General features: G+C 37.9%; 1 protein-coding gene across 2 annotated transcripts in view; it reads left to right on the plus strand.

The window, feature by feature from the left end:
• The window catches only part of LOC140119015 (uncharacterized), a 27,748-nt gene extending 11,401 nt beyond the window's left edge, over positions 1-16,347 (plus strand). Inside the window, exons 2-5 of one of the 2 annotated variants that reach the window (XM_072137592.1) lie at positions 5,124-5,227; positions 7,736-7,808; positions 8,071-11,374; positions 15,610-16,347. In XM_072137592.1, coding sequence (XP_071993693.1) covers positions 5,124-5,227; positions 7,736-7,808; positions 8,071-11,374; positions 15,610-15,703 — 3,575 coding nt within the window. In that variant the 3' untranslated portion in view covers positions 15,704-16,347. The remainder of the gene's footprint in view (positions 1-5,123; positions 5,228-7,735; positions 7,809-8,070; positions 11,375-15,609) is intronic. The other variant, XM_072137593.1, reaches the window with a different exon arrangement.
• Positions 16,348-16,644: the final 297 nt, after the last annotated feature.

The raw sequence follows: 16,644 nt of genomic DNA on the forward strand, positions 1-16,644 counted from the left end.
ACACCTTTATCATAAATTCTGTGCTGGATGATTTCTGGCATACATAACAGGCTGACTGCTCTGATGTTGGTTTGTTTTCATTTCCTCTCTACTCACAAAAAGTTTTATGTAAATTACTTTCATTAGTACTACTAAGGACTTGCCTTTACGTCTGGCTGGATTCTGATTCAATGTTTTTAGGAAGAATCTTGTATGTGCACCCTTCCCTGGGCTAGAGACACAGGTGGCATGGACAATGGATAACAAAGGCTATACAGATAATAAAGGGAGTACTATTACTTGATTCCAAATAAGTTGATTTGATGAACTTGATTAATTCTTAAATTATTGCTATATCAGGCTTTTTTTAATGCAGGTGAGGGTACTTCTTCTGCACTGCCTTTTATGATGGTATTTAAGAAGACTGCAGTAAATTGGGTCCAGCTGCAGCCAGTGCGTGGATCTGGACTGGTAAAGCTCATTCCACTGCTGCCTTTAGATTATGACAATGTATAAGTGGTTTCATAGAGAAGAAGCTGACTTATTTTGTCCATTGGCACCCCATAGAGGCAAATGTGAGTTGGGTACATGGAATGTCAGCCTGTATGCATGTTTCTATAAGGCCTTATAGAACGCCTGTCCATTTCTATTATATGAAATGATCGGATATCCGTGTCCCCATCGGGATGATTACGTAATATTTTATTTTTAACATAAAAAATCAAGTAAATAAAACAAGAAAAAACCTGCTCCAAACATCCAAATAAAAAGGCCAACGTCTTAAAAAAAAAACAAAACAAAAAAAAAACACCTGTCCCAAACCAGGCAAGATGATAACAGTAGTATTAGTCCATTGTGACTAAAAACAAAAGGAAAAAACAATGCCCAAACAAACATAATTTTTTTAACCCCTTCAAGATGCAGCCATTTTGTAGCTTAAGGCTCAGTCCCATTTTTTTTGGATTCAGACTTGCAGCGCTTTGTATGGTTATAACTTTTGAACACTGTTGCTTATCAAAGCGATTCTGAGATTGTGTGTGTGTTTTTTTTTTTTTTTTTTTTTTTCTCTCTTCCTCACATGTTGCACTTCATCTTAGTGGTAAATATTGGCTGATGAGTTTTGCATTTATTTATAAATTTGCCATTTTCAAAATTCTAAATCATTGCGTTTTCGGGCAGATAGTTTTGCCACCTAAATTAGTGGCCAAATAACATTTCCCATATGTCTGCTTTAAATTTTCATAATTTCTTTAGATGTCTGGGTAACTTTTTTTTGATGTCACATGGCTTACAAATTGAATATCTGTTTTCTGTATTTTCAGAATTGACTATTTGGGGGATCATTTCTGTTTTTAATGAAATTTTAAATACCGTATATAATATCACAAACCTTCTATATAAATCTGCACCCCTCAAACTATCAGAAACAGCTTTTAGGAAGATTGTTAAGCCCTTGATCTTCATAGTAATAAAATCAAAATGGGGGTGAAATTTTAGAATGGTCAAATTTTGTCAGTTATACATTCATTTAGCCCTAAAATTTACACATTTCCAAAAGATAAAAAGAGAAAACCGATCTTACAATTTGTTCTGCAATTTCTCCTGAGTACAGAGACCCCCCCCCCCCCCACAGGTGGCCATTACTCGTTTTATGGGTGCACAGTGACGCGCAGAAGGGAAGGAGCACCCTTTAGCTGCCAGGATTTTAGTTTCCGCATTGGCCCCTTTTGTAGGCTATAAAATCTCAACTTTTTCGTTATCGGGGCCATGTGTTTTTTATTTACTGGATGAGATGCTTTTTCCAGTGTTATGATTATTACCATTGTTCAAAATTTATGGACTTTTTTTTTGAGGGCAAGAGTAGAAAAGCATCAATTTTGTACTGGATTTTTTATTTATTTTTTTTTTTTTTTGTGTTCGCCGTATAGCCCAATAATCATGACATCTTTATTCTATGGGTCAATACAATTACTGGGATGCCATACTTAAATATTTTTTCTTACATGTTACTAAATTTGCCAAATAAAACCCCAACGTGGGGAAAAAGCTATTATTTGTTCATTGCCTTCTTCCAGATGACATTTTTTTTGGTGGCTTGTTTTTTGCAGGACGTGTTGTACTTTGCAACATTATCATTCTGGAGTACACTGTTTTTTGTTTTTTTTATCACTTCTTTTTTATTGCATTTTTTCGTGGGATGTACCGTAATAGGCAAAAATCTTTTTTTTTTTTTTTTTGTGGGTTTTTAACTTTTTTTTTTTTTCCCCCTACGGTGTTCATCAAGCCGCTTCAATAATGATCTTTTTAAATCTACAGGTCGTTATGGACACAGTGATGCTATATACGTGGGGTTTGTGTTATGATTTAGACTTTTTCTTTTAATGCGTCATATGTCTCTTTTATACTTTTGGGGCTTATGGGCATTTTTATTTTATAAAATAACTTTTTTTTTTACTAGTTCCACCATGGGACATGAACAAGCAATCATCTGATTGCTTGTTCGTGATAATACTCTGCAATACTGATGTATTGCAGAGTATTAGCTGTGCCAGACACCCTGTCAGGCGAGTTAAATGCAGCAGTCGCAATGACGGTGGCATTTAATGGGTTAAACACCCACCATCGGAGCCCACTTTGTACAGCCCCGAGGTTGTACAAATAAAAACTACAGGTTTTTATGCTAACAACAAGCCCCACACATCTATATTGACAATAGATATCAAAAGTTATGACTCTTAGAATGTGTTTGCACCAAACTTTTTATTTCCCTTTTAAATGGCAAAAATTGCCCCACAATTGTACTATTAAACTATAGGGTTTCTCACAAAAGTCCTTCTGAAGCTATAGTGATTTTAAAATAAATTCTAGTTTACAGAAGGCATTGACAAATCCCTCCCCCACCACACATTGTTTAGTCAATAAAGTCTAAAAGGGGTGCGGTAGTAAAAGGCTAAAGCACCTACTCATCCAAGTTTTCATTGGTAGTCAACAATTTGATCACACATAGAGGAATGGCATACCACAAGACGATCATAAATTGATTTTTGATTGTCCAATTTGTGGGGTTTTAGACTGTAATGAAAAATGTAGCTTTTTTTTCCCCCTGCCTTAGTATCAGTTGAGATTGTATCTTTTAGAGGAAAATTAGATCTTGCAAACAATTGCTAGTGTTTGCATCTATAGTAACTAAATTCATGATCATCAATAATGGGAATGTTGGTTGGCTTCTATATTCTAACAATGACCCTCTTCATGACTTGTAACTATAGTTTCGACTCTAGGGTGAGGCAGGAGGAATGTGCATGTACTGCATTCCTTTAAGCAGACCATATAGTCTTAATTCTGCTAGTGACATATGGCCTGATGATCTTTATCTGATTTCATACAAGGAATCTCTTCCTATAAACATAAAAAATGTGTTTTCCAGACTAACTTTTAAAGAAAAAAAAACCAATGGCCAACCAAAGATGGGATGACAGGAGGATCCACTAGGAGCATATGTAGCGTGTCCTCCCTAAACACAGGAACATGGCACTAAAGTGGGTTGTTTAAACCAAGTTACAATCTCGTAATGGTGGTAATCTTTTCCATTGTTTAGAAGATCATCTAAGCTGAAACAAATTCCAAATGTCCTGCAGTTGGGAGAAAATTGTGCAATTATTGGCTTTGCTTTTTACAGAAATTCTCAATATTCTTTGGCCCAGTATAATAACAGAAATGTCAAATGTATATAATGTAGTTATGTTATGTCGTGATACCTTGTGTGTCACACCATACTCATGTGAACCTCTTTATAGATGCAGCAGGAGTAGACTAAAATTACAAACCCTGGAGATGTAGGGCTAAAGAGCCCTCAGATTGATGCAGTGATAATGGAGACCTGGCCACAGAGTATTGTTTCTGTGGTTTCTTGGTGTACGTGAAACAACCCTTGAGAGGAACGGTAGAACTATATTTGATTTTGCTACATTTTTAAAATACTTTTTAGTAAGAGTGAGGTCTTTCCTAAAGTACAATCTCTTAAGCTCTTGCCACAGGATGTTTAGGGCTTTTGTAGGTTTTTGTGTTTGTATTGAACATTTTTCATCTTAGCTCAGATTTATGTTTTAGAATTTCACTACTCTCTCTTTGACTGCTAAGCATCCAACTAGTTTACGTACATATTACAATATAACATACTCTGTTACTATTCGGCATCATGTTGCATCAGAATGATAGAAATGCAAAAAGGAACCCAAACAAAGAAAACACAAATGCACTTTTTACTCCAGCCCAGGGCACAAATTCTTAACTTCTCTGACAGATGATTTCGTCTTGGGTTGTTCCACTTTATTTTTAGCTCTTTCTATTTGCATATGTGCTTTCTTTTCTTGCTTTACTTCCACATTTTTGTTTTTATTTTGGTAGTGTGCATTTGATTAAGTTTCTATCATGTCATATAAATTTGTTTTGTCATGTAGAATTTTAAATTAACATGGGTAAATGCAAAGTCATTATATAAATGGTGACTAGGATTTTCTAGTATAAACACCTGCACTGACTTGGCATATATGTGATTTGGACAAGCAATGTGATTACCTAAGTAAAGTTTGCACTATGCTTCTGTTGTAGTTTGTTAATTTGCTCCCTGTTAATTTCCATGTAAACAATTTCTCCATAATTTTCAAATTTTTTGCTCAGAGGCAGAATTACTGGCTATTTGCCCTCCCACATTAGTGTTAAATTGGGGTACTTGGGGCCCAACTGTAAAATTTTTATGGGGGTGCACAAATAAAAGCTACTTACAAATATTGTCAGATCCCATTCACAAATTCCATAAACGTTTCCTTGAGTTGGTCTGTGGATGCTTGTAACTTTCCTTGAACTTATGCCTCTGAGGGGCAGGAACACATGCCCCCCCCAGTAACAGACCTCTGCCATGCACTGCTCATGTTGGCAAGTCCGAGCCTGTCTAAACCCCCTGTCCCTCATCTCTTTATGGGTAACATACAAGCATAGACAGTGCTGCAAAGTAAAGCTATCGCTTGTTAACCACTGCTGCAGATATTTTGTCCTGTTTTCCCTGCTGATTGGTATGATAACTTTACAGATGAATGTGAAACTGTTTTCTTATCATTTTTTTCCCCTCCTTTTATGGTGTTTAGATGATGTGCACAGTTCATTTGCATTCCTGGATGATTCTGGTACTGCCACTTTAAAATCGAGACCTGGCCCTCGCGTTAGACCAACCCTTAATTTCTCTACTAGTGTAAGTATCTTTTTAAAATATTTTTCTTTTATGGTGGGTTTTTTTTATCAATGCTCTCGGATTGTCCCAGAATCAGTCTTTTACTCTAATTTTGATATAATGGTGCACAAAATAAGCAGTGTTGTAGTTGTCATTGTGACTTTTTCACAGGTGGCATATTGCTGAGCAGATATACCAGATAAATATCCACCTGCCTCTTAGTTGCTGAGCATGCACCTTATAGTAAAACCATGAACAGAAATTGCCTTATAAACAACCACCAGTATGTTGTCAAGCAGCTGAACACCTTCTACATCCATCCATCCATCCATCCATCCATTTTTTTTTTTTTTTCTCTTGATCCTATGTGGTGGCATCATCCAGAAAATTGAAGTGAAATGTAAATTGGCTGCATAAAGTCATGGAGGTGGAAAGTTTTGGAGGTGCATTAACCCTTTCAGGACCTGGCCCTTTTTTTTTTTCATTTTCATTTTTTACTCCCCATGATCAAAAATCCATAACTTTTTTATTTTTCCATGTACAGAGCTGTGTGATGGCTTATTTTCTGCGTAACAAATTGCACTTCATAGTGATGGTATTGAACATTCCATGCCGTGTACTAGGAAGCGGGAAAAAACTTCCAAATGCAGTGAAATTGGTTAAAAAACGCATTTGTGCCGTCTTCTTGTGGGCTTGGATCTTACGGATTTCACTGTGCACCCCAAATGACATGTCTACTTTATTCTTTGGGTATGTGCGATTACGGGGATACCAAATTTATATAGGTTTTATAATGTTTTCATACATTTAAAAAAATTAAAACCTCCTGTCCAAAAATTTTTTTGGGGATTTTGCCATCTTCTGGCGCTAATAACTTTTTTATAGTTTGGTGTACTGAGCTGTGGGTGGTGTCATTTTTTGCGGATTTTGATGACGTTTACAATGTTATTAATTTTAGGACTGTTCAACCTTGTGATCACTTTCTATAGAATTTTTTTATTTTTTTAAATGACAAAAAAAGTGCCATTTTCGAATTTGGGCGCGATTTTCCGTTACGGGATTAAACGCAGTGAAAAACTGTTATCATATTTTGATAGAGCGGGCATTTTGGGACGCGGCCATACCTAATGTGTTTGATTTTTACTGTTTATTTATATTTATATCAGTTCTAGGGAAAGGGGGGTGATTTGAGTTTTTAGGGTTTTTTATTATAATTTTTTTTTTTTTTTAACTTTTTTTTATTTTTAGTACTTTTAAGACTCCCTAGGGTACTTTAACCCTAGGGTGTCTGCACGATCCTATCATATACTGCCATACTACAGTATGGCAGTATATGGGGATTTTACTACTCATACATTACAATGTGCTGATAGCACATTGTAATGCATGGGTTAACCCGAAGTAGCCTCTGGTCTTCGTGAGACCCGAGGTTACCATGGCGACGGATCGCCGCTCTCCGATGACGTCACGGGGAGCGGCGATCCTCGAAAAGATGGCAGCGCCCACGCGCCGCCATCCTTTTGAAGCCGCCGGGAGCATTGCCGGCGGCGATCGAGGTGAAATATGCAGCAAAGACTTACCGGCTATGGAGAGGGCTCAGCGCGTGAGCCCTCTCCATGCACCCGCGGCCGACCCGTGACGTGCTATTAAGTCACGGGTCGTGAAAGGGTTAAAGCCAGGCTCTCCCCTTCTAAGAACGCCCCCTCTGCTATTATTGACATAATTCACCAGACTTCTGGAAAGCCGGTAATTATGTCCTTGGATGCAAGACCATCAATTAAAGTGAAGGGGGTATTCCGAGTTTGGCGACTTTGCCGATCTCTCTGTCTCTCTCTCTCTCTCTCTCTCTGCCAGTTAATACAACCAGGTTACATCTCCTTTCAAAGTGCAGTGCTGGGCTATCTTCGCCGCTTCCCTAAAACAAAATGGAGCAGCAGGACATCTGCTTATACTGCTGCTCCAACCACCACTAAGAACATGACCCTCATCCTATGGATCACAGGAGGTTTTATTCTTGTAATTACATCAGTCAGACCTTCACCTTATGTTTTGTGTAGCAGGGATAACCTTTTAGTACTAGAAAAGTAGCAATACAGAGTGTGGCATTTCAACCTAGAAACAGTCTTTATCAAACACTATTTGCAAACAAGAATAAGAGATATGGCGCTAGGAGATGTGTATCTACACGTAGTAATGGCGCCATCAATGTGTGTATTTACACTCCCAGCGGCAATGGTGTTTTGATAAAGACCAATTCTAGGTCAAAATGTCACACTATGTGTTGCCACAATAGAAATTACTTCACTTTCACTGCTGTTTCTGGGAAGTTACAAGTTGCTTGATATACAGCCATAACTGGGGGAATCAAAATGTAACTGACAGGATGAATGGAAGTGCCACTTGATGGTAAATATGTATTTGTTTGCAAGAGAAGTATCAGAACAAGTAAAATATTTTAGAATAGTTTTTTGTAATTTAAGTGTATGGAAAATATTTAGCATTTCATGAATGTTTCATATATTGTCTTAGCACACAGACGCACAAGGACTAGCAGTACCAACCCCTTCTGTTCCAGCTGGGTTTACTGATAATGCCTCTTTAGGTAAGATGTTGTTTTTTTTTTTTTTCTTGTACCTCCTACTATACATATTGTAGACCATTTGGTTGAGAGAAGTTTCCTTCCTAAGCAGAAAATGGTAGCACATGGTTATTGATAATACCAAGTGGGTTTTATGGCATTATCCCCCCACCATTGAAAATGGCAAATGTTCATTGGCTATCCTCCAGGTGTTGATGGATAGATGTACATATTTAATTGGCTAACTGGTGTTTTTCATTTTGTACATTTTTATTTTTATTTTCAGGTAATGACTCAAAGCTTAATGGGAACTACAGAATGTACAGTTCTGTTGGAGATCTTCGTTTGCATAATTATTATGATGATGATGAGATCCCTGCACCCCCATCTATGCCGCCACCGCCTCCTCCAACTGTGGCACCTCCTCCACCGCCACAACAACATAGTCCTCCTTCTTCAACTATTTCATCTCCCTCATCTCCAAGCCCCCCGGACTTTAAACCCCCCACTCCAAATTCCATTGCACCTTTGTTTTTGCCAACAGATCATTATGCTGTGCCAACAGCTGAACCACATGAAGCAAATAATGCTGCTAAATGGAAATCTGAGACGGGCCTTAACACGGTGTCAAAAGACTTGCACATGACTTTACCTAACAGATTTTCATTAAATCCTGCTGCTTTCCAACATAGCCAAGCACAGACAAATTTTGATGTAGAGCCTCGGTCAACTTTATCAAAATCTAATAAAATACCTCCTCCAGCTCCAACCAGAATATCATCAATACAGTTGCAGGAGCCTCAGGACATTACATATCCCAAAGATCCTCCCCCTTCGCCAGTACCATCTAGCTTTAATCCAAGTTTTCAAGCCAAACTTTTCGCATCAAACCAGACACAGAAATCTGTCAATGACACTTTGAATAAAAGAAAATCCATGCTGATAATGGAAGATCTGCCTGATTTCCCAGAAAAATCAGCAAATATGACAGATCAAAAAGGTTCTAGAGCTTCTTCCTTACTAAAAGAGAACACAAACGTTCTTCAGAATTCTCATATACTATTAAATAAGGAAATCAAGAATGTAGATGCCATCACTGACAAAAAAATTGAATCTTCAGTAATGTTTAGGGATAATCCCCTAAGCCAACCGTACAGACTTAATAACAGTACAAGTGAATTTACATCAGTTGTTTCTGCAAAAGGTGAGGATGGGCAAAGAAATTACCATAATGGTAATGAAGGCTTTACTGTAAACCTCAACAAACATGAGTACACACAAGAAAAAAACAAATCTTCAAAGCCTACTGTTAATGTTATTCCGCTCAAACCTGTTTTAGGCGAACTTTCATTATCAAATTCAATCGATAATGAAATTAAACTCAAACCTGAAAATATAGAGGAATGTCCTCCCTCACCACCCCCGATGGCCCCACCACCGCCTCCACCAATGCCAGTTCCACCAAATCGGCAATCAGCAACGCCTCTTCCACTGCCTGTGCAAAATATGCCACCAAAGGCTTTACCCAGTGTTAATTCGACAGCTTCACCACCTGCTCCTCCTCTTGATCTTGCACCAGTAGTACGTATGCCTTCACCACTGCTTCCTTTAAAACCAAACACTATTACTGTCACTCCCAAACCCCCATCATTTGTTCCTCCTCCACCACCACCAAAAGCACCACCAGCTCCTCCACCTTTGCCTAATTCTGTTGGGCCATCAAGTTCCATACCTTTGCAGGAGGCTATAAAAGCAAAACAGCATACTCTTAAAAAGATTCCAAAATCTATTGAGGTGAGGCCTGCTCAGTCAAATTCTATTTCAAGTGTTAATGATGAGCAAAAAATCAGAGTTGGCAAAATAAAGGGTGAATTGGAAGCTTTATTTTCACCAAAAAAAGATGAAAAGGTGGATCGACTTAAAAATTCTCAGCAAGGTCTGGAGATAAACAAACAATCCAATGGCAACTTTTCACACACTGTAGGAGGAGAAAATAAATTGGTGAACTCGTTGATTTTGAAAGTTCCGCTTTTACCTGCTCGATTTGAGAAAGAAGATGCTGATGTAGACAATTCTGAATGGCTGCCTAAAAGTAATAACTTGGAAATTCAGATTCCTGAGCCAGACTATTTACCAACAAGCCCCATAAACAAAAAAGAGAAGTCAACATATTCAGAGACCCTCAACAAAATCCCAAAGGCAACTCTTGAGGTATCTGTTCCGTCACCACCACTTGCTTCTCCTGAAAAAGACACAGATGCATTGAATAGCTCCATTCCAACTTACAAGCCACATCGTGGAGCAAAGATTTTAACAGAAAATAGAACCGTAAATGAACTGCCAGTTTTAATTTCAAAACCAGATACAGATATTGGCATAAATGTGGGAATAGTTTCTAAACCTACAGAACCTGAACATTTAGTGCCTGTTGTAAAGCAAGAGCAGCAGTCGTCTGAAGCTGAAAGTACAGTTAAGGACCCCATTACTGGAGTACAGGTTGAAGCAAACTCTCCAATGGCTATGCTGATGGCAGCACAGAAACGGGCGCAGAGAGCAAAGTCCTTAGATAGGAAAAATCTTCCCAAAATTTCTGTTTCAAGTGGGCTAATTACAAGTGTTTCTAACTCTTCATTTAACGAGAGGAAGGGAAATACATTTGTTGTTGTTCCTAACAAAGAAACTGCAAAGCAATTTACTGAGGAACAAGTCACTAGTTTTACTACTAACTCTTACCAGAATTCTGATTCCTATTCTATTCCATCAACCTGGGGAGATACAGAGACCAAATCTTCTGATGTAAGCAGCACTATGGGTAGAAATTTTGAAATCTCAAGTGACAAGACCAGTGTACCGTATAGTTATAATGTATTGGATTTACAGGCTTATACCACTGAGAGTCAGAAAGACTACCTGAGTCCAAAATCAACAATCATTACTAATCCTATTTCTACCACGGTGCCAAGCTCGACTGAATCCCCTTCATTTAATATCTCCTCATTTCCATCACCTTGTCCAGACTCAAAGATGGATAATGAAATTGAATATGAAATAATACCACCTCCAGCAGAGTTCATGAATAACCCAGCACCTTCAGGAAGTAACTTGTTTAGCATTCAGCAGAAAGATCAATCATATAATTATGACCACAGTACAAGTCATCAGTCTGATTTTATTCCAAACTATGCAAGAAGTAACTCAATTAATCAACCATTTGTTTCCCTCTCAACTCTACCCAACAGTGGCTTTAACAGCTACTCAAGTGACAATACCAGCCTTTCAATAAACCGAGATTCCCAGAGGAGCTCCCTTATTAAAAAAAGACTTTACATGCCAGAACCAGAGAGTTCAAGGACCTATGGATCAAGTACAAACCCAATAATATCTACTATGCCGCTGTCTTATAGTAATATGCATGCACAGACTAGCTCTAATGTGGTTACAGATCCACGACGTTCTAATACTTCATCAAGATTCCTGCCTCAGGGTAGGAGAGTATCATCTGAGAATGTTGGTCGAATGGTACCACCTATGACTGATATGAAGTACAAATCTCAAAATATGGATTATTCAATGGGGAAATCATCAACCAGGTTAGTGTACTTGCATTAAAATATTTTACATGTTGCATTTTATTGCAGAATTGATGTACAAGTAGGGTTATTTCTTGTGCGGGTTATTTCTGGTGTTGGATATTTGATTTAGACTCTGGAGGTTTTGAGTAAAAAAATATATTCAAACAAAACACTAAGATTATTAACAGAAATTTGTGCTCATGGAGGTCAGAGCACTGCTGCAGGCACATAATTGTGTGTGTATAAGGTAAGTGTTCCCATACATTGGGCACTTTATTAGGGAAAAGTCTAAAGTGTGACTCAACCTAATGGTACAGCATATGACGCACTCTTACTACGTTGCTTGTTAAGAATGTAAAATGAAGTAACTAACATTTATTAAAGGGATTGCTCACTTTCAGCAAATATCTGATATTGTTTGTGTAATGAAAAGTTATGCAATATTCCAACATACAGTCTATATCAATTCCTCACTTTTTTTTTTTAGATCTCAGCTTGCTGACCCTCAATGGGAAGCTTCTATGTTTACTCCAGTGAATAGAAAACTGTCCATGTGATGTGATGAACATGCAGTTCACAAGATGTTATTACCACAGAGAGCAATAGGATTTCTGTGAGGCTAACGGCTCGTGCACCTGCCTGTCATCACATCACGATGGACAGATTTCTATCCACTGGAGTAAACCAAGAAGCTTCCTATAGCAGGACAGCAAGTGGAGATCTAGGAAACCATGAGGTTGCAGTCACACGTTGCAGCTAAAACTGCATCGCAATCAGCTTTGAGGTGGTTTTAGGTGCAGTTTTATCAATTTCACAGCTGACATACATTATCCGAATGGGTGAATTTGATTTTGAAGGGAAAACCTGCTCCACTAATGTCACTCGTTCAGTTAATGTCTTTCACCTGTTAAATTGACAAAACTGCACCTAAAACCACCTCAAAGCTGATTGCGATTTCATCCACTCATGTTCTTATGCTTTTCATATGCTGTACCTTTGTTACAGAAAATTTGCATAGTCTTCTGCTGCATCCACTTTTAGCATAATGTCAAAGCAGTAATGGCGATCATGTCAAATTCCTTTTGTACTTTTTATTCCTAATGTATATCTTATACCCACTGAATACAATGGGGTCTTTTACAATGCTGTCTCTACAAATAACACACCTCTTTCACTAAATAACTAGCAAAGTGTCACTCATACCGCAATAATAAATGCCCCAAAATTGTGAAATTTTATAGCCTGTACAGTGCATTGAAGGTCTGCACTGAATAGTGCTTCTTTCCATCAATGCCACACTGTGTGCCCTTATAGCAGCTCACCACCACACATGGGGTATTGGCACACTCAGGAGAAATTTAGCCCCTTAAGGCCCCTTCTCCACTGGCGTTTTTCACGCGCGAGTTCTGCGCGTGCATTTGACGCTCAGAACTCGCATTGCACTCTGTCCCATTGTATTCAATGGGTCTTTCTCCATTTGCGTGGTTTTCAACGCGCGTGCTTGCGTTCGTTTGCACGCGCGTCAAAATCGCAGCATGCTCTATTTTTGCGAGTCACGCGCAATTTTCACGCCCCATTCAAGTCTATGGAGATGCATCAAGAACGCATTGCACTCGCAATCATTGCAAGTGCAATGCGAGTGCAATGGGTTTTAAACGTAAGGGTTGCTAGGTGACCAGTATAACAGTATTTCCCCTGCTCGCGAACGATCATTTAATTTAAAAAACACAATGAAGAACAGTGAAGAATAGAATAAAACCAGTGAACACAGTGAAAACAGTGACCACAGGATCATTTAAGATAAAAACACAGTGCAGAACACAGTGCAGAATAGATTACAGATGTTCGGCACATCTGCTTACTTGTCGGGAGATACGCGCGGAGCGCTGCGAACAAAATAGCATGTGAAGAACAATATATATGTGTGTAAAGAACACATTGCAGATGTTTCCATACATCTGCAATGTCTTCTTCACACATATATATTGTTCTTCACATGCTATTTTGTTCGCAGCGCTCCGCGCGTATCTCCCGACAAGTAAGCAGATGTGCGGAACATCTGTAATCTATTCTGCACTGTGTTCTGCACTGTGTTTTTATCTTAAATGATCCTGTGGTCACTGTTTTCACTGTGTTCACTGGTTTTATTCTATTCTTCACTGTTCTTCACATCTGCTAACTTGTCGGGAGATAATATACGCGCGCGGAACAGTGAAGAATAGATCGCAGATGTTTGCAACTGATCAGAAGACATTATTTTTCAATTAAATAAAACATTTTATTCCCGAACCTTGGTCCCTTTGAAAAAGTCCCATGGACTTAAAAAAACGCGCGTGAAAAACGCACCGAAAACGCAAAAAAACGCGAACAAAAATGAAACAAAAACACAGCAAAAACGTCAGTTTTTCACGCATTGCACACGCACGTGAAACGCAACGCTAGTGTGCAAGAGGCCTAAGACTGCCATACCTATACCTATATATGTCATATACCCTGTGCAGATAGCATCTTTATAGATGTCATGACAGTGGCCAAATTCCGTTTGGGTCTCATTATATAGGAAAATCTCACATTTAAATTAGTATCTGGATTGTGTGTGGATGCTTCACAGAACCGGTGAAATCCACCATTTAAAGTTGCAGTAAAAAATGTGATCGTTATATACAGCTTTCTATTTCTGACTGAATGTTTCACAGAAATTGAGATATTCACTGTTTAAGTTACAAACTCCAATCTTTACAATCTTCACAAATACATTAAAGGGGCATATTCTGTTTAATGACACCAGACTTGTGTTTTTGGGGGCCAGGGTTCAGGAGTTATAGGCGTGTGAAATGTGCTCCCCTCCAGCCTGTCAGCTGAAGGCAGAATGTAAAAGAAGCTGCAGTCGGGAAGTAAGAGTTCTCCTTATGGCGAATCCATAAGCCATGTAGCCATGGATGCTCACTAGGGGGATTCTGGGAAAATATGCAAAGTTTTGCAGGATGGCATAAGGAAAACCATGCATCTTTTAGCTACCTTGTAAGGCAGCTTCCTTGACTTCAAGCATAACTTACAAGAGACCTTATGGTTTTAATCCTGCATCATGTCAAACTAGTATATCAAAACCGTTCTGTCTACAGCTGTTGGTCTGTTCCTTCTGGAATAGATATACTGGTTTGGGTTTTAATCCTGCATCATGTCATTAGGCCTCTTGTAGGTCATGCTTTATGTCAAGGGAGCTGCCCTACAAGGAAGCTAAAAGAGGCATGGGTTTCCTTTATCCCATCCTGGAAAACTTTGCATATTTTGAAGAAGCTGCAGGAAAGACTTTGCTTACAATTTGCAGAAGTACATGCACCCTCTGCATCTGTAGCTGAACCTGGGAAAATGGGTTGGGGTGACGCTGTACATATCTATAATTTTATTTTGGTAGAGGTTTATTCCGTCTTTACTGCTTGTGAAAAAATTTAAACTTTTTAATTTTTTTTTTCTGATTTAAATATTTGTAGTCCTTTTATTGGCAAATTTTTATAAAGAAATAAACATGTAATTAATAAAACCAACCTAAGTAAAAATGGTGATAAGAAAAACTTTTCTTAAGATATTGTCGTTTAAAAAAGCGCAGAACATTTTGCAGTACTGCAAAAATTGTCCTGGACATCTTTGGAATCAATGACACACAGTCACGAAGTGGAATTTATGGGTCAAAATGGATACAGTTTCCTACAATGATTTCTAAGTTATACCTCTGTTTTCTTTTATCAAACTTTCTAAAACTTGTTTTTCATATGTTAAGAGGCGCAGTCTCTCTAATGGGATAATTTATTGAATTTGACTATTATTTTACACCGATTTTTTTTTTTTTTTTTTTTTTCATGAAAAAGTGAAAAATCGCCCCTAGAGTTCTAAGCCTCATAACATCCTAAAAATATGAGGACACATAAAAAGCCATGCAGTATACAGCAGTCATTTAGGGAATTCAGTTATTTGGGTGGCATGACTGGCTTCCTGAAAAACAGAGTTTTGAACTTGGCGAGGGGGACACAAAACAGATATCCCAAAATATAACAATGTGCCACAGTAAAACCGTTTCCAAAGTTGTAACCACTTCAGTCTGATTCTAACATTTGTCACTATTGGGCCCTGGTCAGGAAGGTGACTTCAGCAACAAGGGGTTAAGCAATAAGCAGAAAAAAAGCTAGGTTACATTCAGGAGGATGGACAAGTGTTATATGAAGTGTTTTCTAATAAAAAATTTTTGGTTTCCCCAGGTCACAAAACAAATCCCAACCAGGCATGACATTTACTGTCCGACCAGGTACCAGGCAACCAATTTCTCAAATGTATCAAGGTGGCTACCTGTGAGCGTGTCTATCTCTGAATGCAAAGTTCCTCCTGTCTTGCCTACAAAAATACAAAGACTCTGCTTTTAAGCTATGAATTAATGTTCTAAAGCTTATTCCATGAATAAATGGAGATATATATTTTTTTTAATTTTATGATGGGAAGTTCCCACAATGTATCCATATACATGTCTATCCATGTCTTGGGGTATTACATTTACCACTGGAATATACATATAAGGTTTTTCTTTTTTTTTTTTTTTTTTTTTTTTTTTTAATTATTATATATTTTTAACATTTTAATGTTTATATTTGTCTAATTCATTTTTTTTTTTTTTTTTCATGTATGGTTTTTATCTGTTTCTCTAATATTTGGCTGATATGCTTTGTTAAATATATCAGTTTAAAAGAAAACAGCCAATGTGTAAAAAAAGATGTACATATGTTTGAGAGGGACTTTCTTTAAAAAACCCGACGCAAAGCACTTTTCTTTGTAAATACAATGTATATTTATATATGTATGTCTGAAGTTTTTTATGTGCCTTTTGTGTATCTTATTTAGTGTTACAAAATATGTGTCTGGATATGCTTTTATCAAGGATGCATAAGGCCTTGCATGTTATTTCTTCACTGTTATTTACAGCAATAAACTATTTTATGCTTTAAGAGGTTTATGGGCTTTTTGGCTTTACATCTGCATTATTTGCTCCTGCCTTCAATATACTGTCAGTCATACATTGAAGTCTCCCTGAAAATTAACTGCAAACTGTAAGTATCCTTGACCTCTAGTGAAGCTCTCTGGATGCTTTACTTTAGTCCCAAGCTGCAGTGATCAGCTGTAAGGTGTCTGTAATGAAGCTTGTTCCCATTACAGCAAAACTTTTTCAATATCCAAATTTTTGTCTGTAGTTACAGTTCTGACTTGCATACTAATTCAACTTAAAGGACACCTGTCATCAGGTC

This window comes from Engystomops pustulosus, chromosome 2 (genome assembly GCF_040894005.1).
Source record: "Engystomops pustulosus chromosome 2, aEngPut4.maternal, whole genome shotgun sequence".
In the NCBI taxonomy this organism is placed as follows: domain Eukaryota; kingdom Metazoa; phylum Chordata; class Amphibia; order Anura; family Leptodactylidae; genus Engystomops; species Engystomops pustulosus.